Here is a 12975-nt window from a genome sequence, read left to right on the forward strand (position 1 = left end):
TTAGAGTATTCCAAAGTATACTTTGAAGTCCCGATGCGCGGCCATGAGAAAATGAACGAATCACTCTTTGAGAGGACTCGTTACTCCCGAGTCCTTGTAAGGATTCGTTCAAAATGAACGAATCGTTCACGAACGACACATCACTACAGTCCAATGAAACAAGGAGATTCGCTTCCAGGAAAGTTGGCTGGTGGAATGAGTTCATGGCCTTATAGCCAGATCTATATACACATTTAGTATCCAATGGCATTGCAAGGCAATACAATAAGACCCAATGGCTATGAAAATGTGGTGTTTCCAAAAAAAATTTGGGGGAAAATGTGTTTTTTGGACAACTAAAGGTGACGTTGTAATATTACAACAAGGGGTCTTACAAGGTTAAATAGCCTGACCAAGTGATTGGGCAAAACTAGCCTGGCTAACGGAGGTCGCTTTCTTAGGCAAATGACGAATGAAACAGGCTCGGTTAAATAAATCCGAGATGCTGGCTATCTTCAGCAGGCTCGTATCTACAAAAGGCAGTCCTCCCTGATGTTTTTGGTGTAGTGAAATACAACATTGTGCCAGTGAGCGACCCGAGTCTGACTCTGAGTCAAAACGTCAAAACAGTATAACGCAGTGAGACGCAGTCTCACTCAGATTGCCAGTTTTACACAAATCACAAAAATAATCGAACCAGCCGGCTAAAAACAGAATTCCCATATCTCTTGAATGATGCCCTGCTTGACTTTTTGGTGTAAAACTTTTGATGTAGAATTGACCGAACTGTAAAATTATGAACTTTGTGACATGACGCGACCAAGACAAGAGACTGGCTGCTGCCTAAGACAATGCGGTCTACCGGGCGACATTCTCACTCAAATTTCAAGACTTTCGTGACCCAAATCAAAATTCTGATGTGACAGATCAATTGGGAATCGCTTTCTCTCTTAAAGGCTGTCCTCCTTGACCTTTTTGGTATTTTAAGATCTAACTGATTGTATTATCCGTGTGGTCCTTTTACCATTATAAATGCTATCCTTTACCGGTTTTCTGCAGCCACATTGCGCGCGCATCCCGAATGTTTACAAACAAAAAATTGGTCTATTCCAAGGTATACTTTTAAGTACTTTAGGAAGTATACTTGATGAACTGAAAGTGCACTACACAGGCTACTTTACAGTATTCAAAAGTAAACCTTGAAATACACTATAAGTGTACTTTAAAGTGTACTAAATGACCTAAAAAGTGGGCCAATTCAGTTTACTTAGTACAAAACTAGTATATAAATAAGTACAAAAATAGTATATAAAGAAGTACACTGCTAGTATACTTTAAGTAACATGATAATAGTATACTTTTTATATTAAGTATACTTACAAAATAAACTTGAAGTATACTTATTATTTGTACGGGTCATTCTCCAGTCCTTGTCATTCATATGGTGTGTTCCATTTCTAGAATTGTGTTTTCAATTTTGCACTACTGTGTGCTGTGAATGCTTGGTAGTGTGCAGCAAATGCTTATTGTGTGTACTGTTATGAATGGTATGTGTGTGTCATTTGAAAATATGGCTGTGTGTACCAAATGAGAACACGAGTTGCATTACAAGTTATAGTATGGACACAGATGGGTCAACACAGTGGGCTACAGTGAGACACTGTAGAAAAGGAACAATATTGTATTACAGGTACAATACATACATGTGTCAGTGCTGAATGTATGGGACTTACAAGTACAAACTCTTGCCGTAACTCCTTACATTTACATTTAGTCATTTAGCAGACGCTCTTATCCAGAGCGACTTACAGAAGTACAGGGACATTCCCCCGAGGCAAGTAGGGTGAAGTGCCTTGCCCAAGGACACAACGTCATCTGGCACGGCCGGGAATCGAACTGGCAACCTTCTGATTACAAGCCCGCTTCCCTAACCGCTCAGCCACCTGACTCCCTCCTTGATGTGGTCTGTGTTCCGGTCGAATAGGACCCTGTACACTTGTTTCATCCGCATGGCATTCCTGCGGAGAACACGGTCCAGTGTAGAGGCTGACGGTCTGGATGTTTCTGAATGTGGCATGGTCAGCCAGGATCCTGGTTTGTATCTGTCGGAGTGTGATAGTATTGTTTTCACGAACCATTTTCACAATGTCATTCTCCTGTTTGGCTGTGAAAGTGCATGTTCTTCCTCCACGGAGTGGTTCTCTTTCAGTCCTGCAATAGAATACAGTGAGCACACTGTATTCTATTGATATGCAGTATTTCAGTACACAAGACAAATATAATTCATACCTGTTCTCCATTTTAAAGGTTCTAATGATGGCAGCAACTGTGAAGCGACTGAGATTTGGTTGGACCCTCTGGCCAGCCTCCCTCATGCTCAAACCATGGTTGAGCACATGGTCAACCACGGTGGCCCGAACCTCATTAGAGATGACCGTTCTCCTTCTTCTTTCTCCTCCTCCTCCTTCTTCTCCTCTTCCTCCTCCTCCTCATCCTCCTTCTTGTCGTCCTCCTTATCCTCCTCCTCCTTCTCTCCCTTGTCCTCTCCCTTGTCCTCTTCCTTGTCCTCTTCCTTGTCCTCTTCCTCCTCTCACTCTTACCCCTCTCCTTCTCTGGTTGTTGATATGTTCCAAGTTCTCCATTGTTCACCAAACAAAACAGAGGCTCAAGACCATTTTCATGCTGCAATTTTGATTGGCTGTACCAGACAAACGGTTTTGAAAATCAAAAACCTTTTGATAACTACAGTGAGGGTTGCTCTGACGATGATGTGTGCCAATTCTAGGGAAAATTGTAGGAGGAGTAGGCTTTCAAAGGTTTTTGATAAAACCGGAAATGGCGGAAAATCGATATAACCGGTTATTAGTACCTCATGAGGTACCGGTTATTAGTAACCGGTACCTCATTTTTGAAAATCGGTTATTCGGTTCAAAAGTTACGTGTGTAAACACAAGTCCAACTTTGACCCGTTGGTGGCGCTAGAGTGCTCGAATGGGAGACATGAAACTTGGTGAAAATAAAGAGGGGACTGTCCTCAAAGAGTGTGCCAAATTTCACAACTTTTTACCATACGGAGAAGAAGTGTAATAATAACTAGAGAGGGTACAATTTCTGGGGAAATTGTAGGGTGTGCTTGCTTGCGTCGGTTGCACAGGGGTCCGTTTTTTAATGACATTTTTACAACTGATATTTCTGTATATTTTATATAAAAATGCATACTTATTATTTATAAAGATTACATAGATTTAAAAGCATTTTTTTTTGCTGCTCATTTACAACTGAAAATACGAGTGAAGTGTAGAATTAAATAGATGTCTTCTCATTTCCCCTGCAAGAGGCAGCCTCATCGTTGAATCAAAACGAATACATTTGGCAGACCGGTGTAAAAATTGACCTAATCTTTATGACAAACGTCCTTGTAAGTTGTTCCCTTCTCGTGATATTTTCAGGCATTTAGCCTACTCATATTGCATTCATTCATGAATAAAGAACCCCCTTTGAAGATTATTCTACGACGTTACCGGCAGTAGAAGATGGAATCGCGATTCAAACAGTACCATCTGCTAACTGAAAATATTCCCCCAAAAACGTAAATAAGCTTGAAATTTATTTAGTGGAAAATCGCTTTCATAAAAAGCTCACTGGTAGCGATCATTGTCAGTAACAACGCAAAGTGCGATATAGCCCTGTGTGGAGAAGCTGCCCCGGTAAATTGTACTGCTACAGTACAGTAGACTACTGCTGTGTTCGTCTTGGTAGCGATTGCGTTGGTTGAATTGGATTTAACGTTCCGTTGTACGGTTTAGGCTGAAATTAATTATTTTCATGAACAGATTGACAAAGTTTAGGCTGTAGCAATGAAGTTAAGGTTAGTAGTTAGATAGACTTTTGATTTAAGTAAGGGGAGTGCCGAACATGTTGTGTCGCCGTTTGACTTCCTACAGCTGTGTAGATGTTTTTGTAGTGTCTCACGTAGGCTACAGCGTTGCAGTGAGCAACACTGGTTTGAAACCACAGGTAATGATAATTTCACCCACAAATCGTTTACTTGTAATCTAATGTCATAATAAATCCTACAACGAAAATGTATTTGTGAGGAATGTTTATTTTAACGATTGAAAACAGATGCATCATAGACCACTGTAGTATGTGTTGCCCGGGCAACAGAGGCTAATGTCATGATGCTAATACTTCAGTGAAATAGTAGACTACTGTTTCCGAAAGTAGATGTACTCCCTAATAATATCAGCTTATATTGTACATTACACATCACAATTGTGTGTCATATCACAAAGTTAAATGAGTAAATAGTTATCACCCTGGCCTCTTTGCTTGTGGCGTTTCTGCAGCTGCCTTGCAGTAAAGCTATAGTTAGCCTAGCTATCCCCCAAGTTAACAGATATGAAACGAATGTTCTGCCAAAGGTAGTCACGCGTGTTTTCGTGACGTTAGTGACGTTAGTAACGTCAGTGACTGTGGCTAGCAAATTAGCCACCGTTAGCTTCACTTTTCGCCACAAAAACGTAACTTGAGCCTAAACCATGCAACGGAACGTAAATTCCAATAGAAGCAACTCAATCGCTACCAAGACGAAACTTTTGACACCTACGTTGTCTATGTAGGCCAAATATTGACTGAGTTTTAGGGGGGCAAAAAGAAATAAAAATAATAATAATAATATATATGTGAGAGAACAAAGGTTGTGCTCTCGCCGAAGGCTTGAGCACACCCAATAATAATACTAACAATAACAATAGGTGCTTCGCTGCTTGGCCCCTAATAATAAGAAAAGGTAGAAACACTTAAGTGGCTTCGCCGCTTCGCGGCTTGGCCACCAATAAGAAAAGGTAGAAACACTTAAGTGGCTTCGCCGCTTCGCGGCTTGGCCACCAATAATAAGAAAAGGTAGAAACACTTAAGTGGCTTCGCCGCTTGGCCACCAATAATAAGAAAAGGTAGAAACACTTAAGTGGCTTCGCCGCTTCGCGGCTTGGCCACCAATAAAGAACCCCCTTTGAAGATTATTCTACGACGTTACCGGCAGTAGAAGATGGAATCGCAATTCAAACAGTACCATCTTCTAACTGAAAATATGCCCCCAAAAACGTAAATAAGCTTGACATTTATTTCGTGGAAAATCGCTCATTCATAAAAAGCTCACTGGTAGCGATCATTGTCAGTAACAACGCAAAATGCGATATAGCCCTGTGTGGAGAAGCTGCCCCGGTAAATTCTACTACAGTACACTAGACTACTGCTGTGTTCGTCTTGGTAGCGATTGCGCTGGTTGAATTCGATTGAACGTTCCGTTGTACGGTTTAGGCTGAAATTAATAATTTTCATGAACAGATTGACAAAGTTTAGGCTGTGGCAATGAAGTTCAGGTTAGTATTCAGATAGTTTCACCTATTGAAAGACTTTTGATTTAAGTAAGGGGAGTGCCGAACATGTTCTGTCGCCGTTTGACTTCCTAAACAGCTGTGTACTGTACACTGTAAAGAAATCCCGTAGAATTTACGGTAAAAAACTGGCAGCTGTGGTTGCCAGAAATCTACCGTAAAAAATACGGTCGAAATGTTATTCTGTTTACAAACTCCTGTGTAATTTACGGAAAAAAATGGCAACTGTGGCAGAAATCTACCGTACAAAATACGGTCGAAATGTTCATATGTTTAAAAAATCCTGTGAAATTTACAGGAAAAAACTGGCAATCGTGGCAGAAATCTACCATAAAAAATACAGTCAAAATGTTTTTCTGTTTAGATAATCCTGTGAAATTTACAGAAAAAGCTGGCAACTGTGGCTGAAATCTACCGTAAAAAATATGGTCTAAATGTTTACAAAATCCCGTAAAATTTACGGTGAAATACTGGCAGCTGTGGTTGCCAGAAATCTACCGTAAAAAATACGGTCGAAATGTTCTTCTGTTTACAGTATACTTAAAAGTGAACTGTAACATTTACAGTAAAAACTTGTTTTGGTTGCTATAAATAAAACATGCAGAACTGGTATGAAAAGCAAATACACTTTTTTATTGAATCTTTACCAGAATGCCAATTCAATAACACCACACCAAGCTTTTTTTTTACAAGCTTCTTGTTTTGCATAACAGTGCAAAAATGTGTCTTCACCCCAACTGATGTTCTGGGCATTGATGGTTGTTTGTTGTGTGTCAGGGCCAGAGGTAACATCTGACACCCCCCCCCCCCCCCCCCCGATTAGGCTACAAAAGTGTTAGCTGCTCAAATTATTCCTTATAGTACCATACCATTAGTAGAATAGAATATATTTATTAGTATAATGACAATAAAGATATTCTATTCTACTAATGATATGGTACTACAAGAAATAATTTGAGCAGCCAACACCTATGTAGCCTACTTGGGAGAGTGTGTCAGATGTTACCTCTGGCCCTGACCACACACACAAAAACCATCAACGCCCAGAACATCAGTTGAAGACGCATACAAATATGTTCAATAGTAGTACAAAACAGTATACAAGCCAAACATAGCTTTCCAAGGACAGGACTTCCATATAAGTAGTTTCAAAGTCATTCAAAGTCCAAGCATAGCACATCTTTCTACAGAATAAACCAAATGAAATACATTCTTTGACAGCATTAACACAGCTTTTTACAAGCTTCTTGTATTGCATAACAGTGCAAAAATGTATCTTCACCCCAACTGATGTTCTGGGCATTGATGGTTGTTTGTTGTGTGTGTGTGTCAGGGCCAGAGGTAACATCTGACACACTCTCCCGAGTAGGCTACATAGGCGTTAGCTGCTCGAATAGCTAATGCCTATGTAGCCTACTCGGGAGAGTGTGTCAGATGTTACCTCTGGCCCTGACCACACACAAACAACCATCAACGCCCAGAACATCAGTTGAAGACGCATACAAATATGTTCAATAGTAGTACAAAACAGTATACAAGCCAAACATAGCTTTCCAAGGACAGGACTTACATTTAAGTAGTTTCAAAGTCATTCAAAGTCCAAGCATCTTAATCTGCTCTCCATTCGTGATCAGCAAGGTCTGCTATGAGTGTAAGGACTCGGGGGTTCACTGGGAGCTGTTTTTTGTTTTTCCTTGATTCGACTTTGGTGCCTTTCTCAGGGTTTATGCTGAAGAAGCACCTAGAACAGAGAATTGAATGACTGAATGTGTTTCTCACAAATATATACACTAATTTAAGGGATAGTTCACACAAAAAACTGAACACCCAAAAAATGTAATAATGCCTACCGTTGCATGAACTCCAGAGTAGAACCCAGTTCCAAAGGGTAGTGAATGTTAAAACAGTAGTAACTGCCAAACATCATGCACAATGCAGAGATGAAAGTAAAAATGTGTGGAGTTGTTATTTTCTGGTCGATGCTCAGCATGAACATTTTGGATGCGTAGCAGGAAGATCCTACCGACAAAAGCAAACAATAAAATTAACTTTTAACAGTAACTTGGCGGAAGATATTTTGAAGAATGTTTGTAACCAAACAGTTGTGGGGCACCATTAACTCCCGTAGTATTTTTTCCCTGGAAGTCAATGGTGCCCCACAACTGTTTGGTTACAAACATTCTTCAAAATATATTCCTTTGTGTTTAGCAGAACAAAGACATTTACGTTTGGAACATCATGTGGTAGAGTAAACGTAATAATTTTTGGGTGAACTGTCCCTTTAAAAAAATATGACACCGAATGTTATTCATTCAAACTTACCGCAGACAATGATGCAGGGTGTTGCTGGTAACTTGTCTACCTCCACATCTTCGACAGGGTAAGACTCTTCCACATACTGAAACATCACCTCTTCCTTTTCATCAAAGTAGGCAAGCAGAAGAAGCACCACATCTTTCAAATCTTCACTGCATCCCTCAGTTTGGCACCTCATAACTTCTAGTTTTGCAGCAGCTTGCATTAATTTTGTCTTCTTTTCTGCACCAACTGTTTTGAGAAAGTTCAGGAGCCGCTGTCCTTTTTTATCCAAGCTTTTAAAGAACATCTCCTTCAGATCAATTCCAGTCAGCTGCTTGAAGTGTACACATATTCCATCCTCTTGAAAGAGAAAAGGCCAGTTCTCACAAAGCTGTTGTATGCTTGCTCCGTTATTTATGTCTTTGCGTTGAGAGTAGTATGTTGCTTTCATAAGGTTGTTAAGTTCTTATGGGTCTACGTTTGTTGTTTTAGACATGATCTTCATCCGTTCTTGTTGATCCAACTGGCTCTCTTTAGTCTCATTGAGCGGCATAAATTTTAAATTCCAATTTACACAGCCATAGGTGTCTTGAACCACTGCCTTTTTTCAGGAGAAATCTCCTCTGTGTCAGTCTTCTGTTCTGTTGCGCTTTCTGATTTTTGGCACGTTGGGTCTCTTCACATTTTCTATGCGATTCTGAATTTGCTTGACCAGCGAGTTATATCCTGAACCGATTATATCCCCTTCGATGACATCCTGCAAGGATGCAGGGTATTTCCCCACCATCTGTTTGGCAATAGCTGTAGAGCTTTGTTTACTGAGACAGTCACATAGCTTCATCATTTCAGACACGACAATTCTGACCATATCTCGTCGCATTCTTGGACTTGGTCTTTTCTTCCTTTCTAAAGATTGAGTCAATTCTTCTGGAAACTTCTGCCATGGAATCTTAAAACTGTCTGCCCAGTCCAAAACAACTCTTGAAGACTTGCCAAACGATGGGGATGATGAACATGAAGCACTGCTGCTCTCTCCGGCACTTGACGAGCTATCAGCACTAGGTTCTAAAAACACGAGGTAAAAAATTAGTTATTTGATCACTTATGATACCAGATTATTTAGGAAAACTTTAATTTTTATACATTATGAAATCAAAGGATGAAATGTACTTACTGATCTGGCTCCAGGCAGATACAAGTTTTCTGGCCTGAATTGGTCGTAATGCTGGCAAGAGATCTGATTCTTGAACGTATTTAAAATCCTCAGGTGATGTTGCTCCAAGTGAAGTCAGTGTGTCCACAACTGTTTGCAGCACCGAGGGTGAAAGATCTTTCAGTACCTCAGCAATTGCACTGGTTACTACACTGCTGTGTTCCGATTCATCCATGACTAAAACAGAGAACAATTTGTTGTCATTAAAATGTATTAAAGGTATAGAAGAAATATGTATAACATTTAGGTTTGTATTATTTAAGTTTTAGCATTGATTATCAATCCAATCTAATGTTACAACAATGCGAGACTTGTACTGAACGAATGTCACACTACGCTGTGTTTCAGTGGAACTACCCTACATCCTTGCAACATGTACGACGTCAATGGGTAAAAGTCAAGCAAGTTCTCAATGTTCAGACAGTGAACTCTTTCGCTGGTATTTCTAAGCGAGTACAAATGATACTCAGGAAGAAAATCGGCTATAAACACCCTGGTCAGCAGATGAACACGCTCCTCTGTGACAAACATGAGCAGAAGTTCACCAAACTCCACTGTCTCATCATTTCTAATGACAAACAGTTGGCCCTTTTTGAATACAGTTCCTTTATACTGTATTTCCACAGAAACCTTTGTTTCTATTTCACTGAAGCTGAACTGACTAACTGCATCTTTGACCGTTTCACTGTAAAGCTCAGAATAAAATGGAGAACAGTCATTTGCAAACATGGGGGAGAAGACCCAGCTGTCAAATAGGCCTGAAACAATTGATGCCTTTCAGAAAGGGTGTGACACAAGTTTTTGAAATTCTTCAAATGTCTGGCACACCTTTTGAAGTAACTATGTTTACTTTCAAACCTCATTGTCCATAATCTGATCAACGGACCAAATTTGAGTATCAGACCTGGATAGTGTCGCAGGTAATGATGTTTTGGTTTTAGATTCACTTCTGGAAAAGCTGTTTTTCTAGACTCCAAGTATTCTTGGATAAGAACATCCAAATAAGCAACCTGTGACACAGAGATTTTCTGAGCACAAATCAGTTCAACAATGTCCTTTAGCTGTAGAGTTAATTGCCAAACTTCATCAGCAGGATCCAGTACTCTATCACCAAGTATAACAGGTAGAAGCCGTAAAAAAATCAAATTTTGAATGGCCTGACCTGCCAGCTTAGTTCCATGTAAACTGACCTCACAAGGTTTTGTTAAAGCATCCGAGCCATTATATTTGAACTGCCTGATTCGACGGTTAAGAATTGGGTAAGTGAACCACTTCTTCTTAACAAAGTACTTGATGTAAAGAGCAACATCATAAGACAACACGCCTTCAAAAATATCATGACCAAGGCAAGGTGGCAAGCCAGGTTGACACACTTTAAAGTTCTTCAAACTGTTGAAAACTGAATCGAACTTTATGCCTTGAACGGTTGCATTTTCTGTCTGTAACTGGTTAACAGCAGCACTGTAGCCCTCAACAGTGCATGGTGGACCACATACATTTGGGTCAACACTTTGGAATTCATTTCTGGTAATTAGACAGTACCTGCAAAAATAGCTGGACTGACTAAAGTTTTCTGTGAAACCACCGATGCAGTGGGATCCTAAATTGTCTCCAGCAATGCAGTAAAGAGTGCCTTTTATAACAGATTGATCTGACAAAAAAAATTCCATTTTCCTCAAGGTCTTTCAGGTCCGCTATTAGCTCTGAGAAAACACTTTCATGGCCGAAGTATTTCTCTCTGCACAACATAACCAGCTGCATATGTTCTGTGTTTGACCTGAGATGAACTGGCAAATTAACAAGAGAGAGATATACAGCCAAGATGCTGTGTTTCTTTCGTGCAGAACCTAAAGGGTTTACCACCTCAAAAGCATCCTGATAAAGAAATAGCTGGAGACTTGGGTTGTCTTGAGAGACATCTCTGCACTTCAGTATTTGGCCATCTGTGCAATCAGAAAGTACATCAGGAGAGTTTGTTTCAGGCAGGTGCGTCAAAATGCAATTACTCCCAAACTCTGAATTTAACAGACACTTCAATGTCTCTTTCACAGGTACATAGTATGCAAATCGCTCTGTACGATTGACATCTATACCTAAAAGTATTCTTTTTGGTTCAACATATTTGAAAACTTTTTTAAAGGTCTGACCCCTTGAGTACTCTGTTCGCATAGGTCCCTTATGACAAACAGAAAACAAGTCTGATTCCTGCACAGTAGAAAATATTTGAGAAATAGTCTCTGTGGGTAACGACAAATTCTGCAGAAGTGAATGTAGCTTACTTAAAGTATATGTCTGTCCCAATTCATAAATATTTTGCATCTCATCTACAATATTTTGTATTGTAGACGCTGGGAGAAGAAACTGACCTTGTAATTTCAGATAAAATAAACTAACATTTCTCAAATACAAATCGTCAAAATTTTGAAACAAACCCGTTTTGCTTTCTTCTGACACACATGCATCTAGGTCAGCAGGACATTGCTCAGTTGAAACAGACAGTATCTCTGATGCAGAATGCCGATGTGAATCGCTAATGCTGTTTACGGAACAGTTCCTGTGCTTCCTAGACATATGACTGGTAAAAGAGGACATGATTTGAAAAGCACTTTTGCACCCTCTCACTGGACAGTTAACTGCACGTCCTTCCTTCATATGGTTCTTTAAGTGAGCAACAAGACTGGTCACATCCTGGCACTGATGACTACATAGTGAAATACTGCATGTCAAGGCTGTATCAACCACTGCATGTGCAGTCACAGCAGTGGTAGAGCTGTTGTGGCGCCGATAGAAATGGCTCTTGAATGCTACATATTTGGAAAACGACTGTTTGCACTCAACTGCTGCACATTTGAAAATGGCGCGAGGTTCGTTATGATGCAGTCTGCAAAGTCTGAGGGAATATGTTCTGCACTGTTAAACTACAAAAACAACAAGTGTACATTTTAATTGGTTTTCAAAACGTACTCATCCTGAATTCAACATGTAACCAATGCGAGATATCGTTTAAACATAAAGTTTGCCTTGCAAGATGTCATAGAACGACATCCTACTACTAAACCTATTTACAAACGTTTAAAATCAAATAAATTTGAGCGAATTCGTGTATTCCCAATGAGTAGGTTAAGTCTATATATTAAAAAGAGAACACGTTAGCTTCCATCAAGACAGCCAACAGTTACGATAACGACATGCTAGTAGGCTATATGAAAATAAAATAAACGCTTTACAACACACATGCTGTAGTCAACAGCTTGTAAAAATATTATTTAACTTCATCTTCTTTATTTGTGCTTACCAGACAGATTTTGTGTGGGGAAAAAATGTTCGTTTTCAGTAGCTTGACGGTCTGTGACTTTCTTCTTGCTTGCTGTGCTGTCTGTTCCAGAAAAACCGCCAGTTCAAGGGCAAAAGGCGCGAGCGCACGTGATGCAACTTCCTGAGCGCCTATTGGACAATTCAAAAGACAATAACTTCAAATCTTAAAATGCTTGTTAAAAATATGGTCTCTTTATATTATGCAGCGTCGTGGCACATATTGGACAACTGAAAAGCCAATTTAAATAAAGACTGAGCTTCAACACACAAAAATTATGCTTTTCATCAAGGAGTCATTGAAATAATCTAATCTGGGAGACCACGGTCTTTTTAACGGCTCTTAACCCTTCTATTATATTGCGGGCCAATTTGACCCATTTACAATTTTGAGTTGTCTAAAATACTAGTTAAACTCTCTTTTTCACCATGAAATTAAATGAATTTTCTACATTTAGGGTCATGATGAACCTAACTGCAAAATATGGACACTGTTGTAGAATGTCTGTGTAGATTTTGTATTTAAGGTGTATCGTCAATGAAGTACGTGTTCAAGGGTGTTGTTAGGCCCGACTCGCAGCGGAGGGCCGGCAAACCCTGGAACACGTACATTTTTGACGATACAGTACTGCCTCTAGTACCTTATTGCTTTTATGATACGGTCACCTGCGACATTATAGTAACTAAATAAATACTGCTGCCTTTCAGCACAAAATAGTTATAGCCAACACATGTTGTGTATCGCATTTCAGTGGCCGAGAAAATAGTCCCGTA

General features: G+C 39.8%; 1 protein-coding gene across 1 annotated transcript; it reads right to left on the bottom strand.

Moving 5' to 3' along the window:
• Positions 1-6986: 6986 nt before the first annotated feature.
• LOC134020627 (uncharacterized) lies at positions 6987-8276 on the bottom strand. Its single transcript, XM_062460785.1, has 3 exons — positions 7701-8276; positions 7229-7397; positions 6987-7119 (listed from the first exon to the last, which is right to left on the bottom strand). The coding sequence occupies exons 1-3, from the start codon at positions 8125-8127 to the stop codon at positions 6987-6989; spliced, it is 729 nt and encodes a 242-aa protein (XP_062316769.1). The 5' UTR covers positions 8128-8276.
• Between the last annotated feature and the right edge of the window lie 4699 nt (positions 8277-12975).

The sequence above is a fragment of the Osmerus eperlanus genome, chromosome 5 (genome assembly GCF_963692335.1).
Source record: "Osmerus eperlanus chromosome 5, fOsmEpe2.1, whole genome shotgun sequence".
Classification (NCBI taxonomy): domain Eukaryota; kingdom Metazoa; phylum Chordata; class Actinopteri; order Osmeriformes; family Osmeridae; genus Osmerus; species Osmerus eperlanus.

Coding starts and splice junctions, on each gene's coding strand:
- LOC134020627 (XM_062460785.1), bottom strand. CDS start 8,127: ATGAAAGCAACATACTACTCTCAACGCAAAGACATAAATAACGGAGCA. Junction 7,398..7,700: donor ACCCTGCATCATTGTCTGCG/GTAAGTTTGAAT, acceptor TTTTGTCGGTAG/GATCTTCCTGCTACGCATCC. Junction 7,120..7,228: donor ACTCTGGAGTTCATGCAACG/GTAGGCATTATT, acceptor TCTCTGTTCTAG/GTGCTTCTTCAGCATAAACC.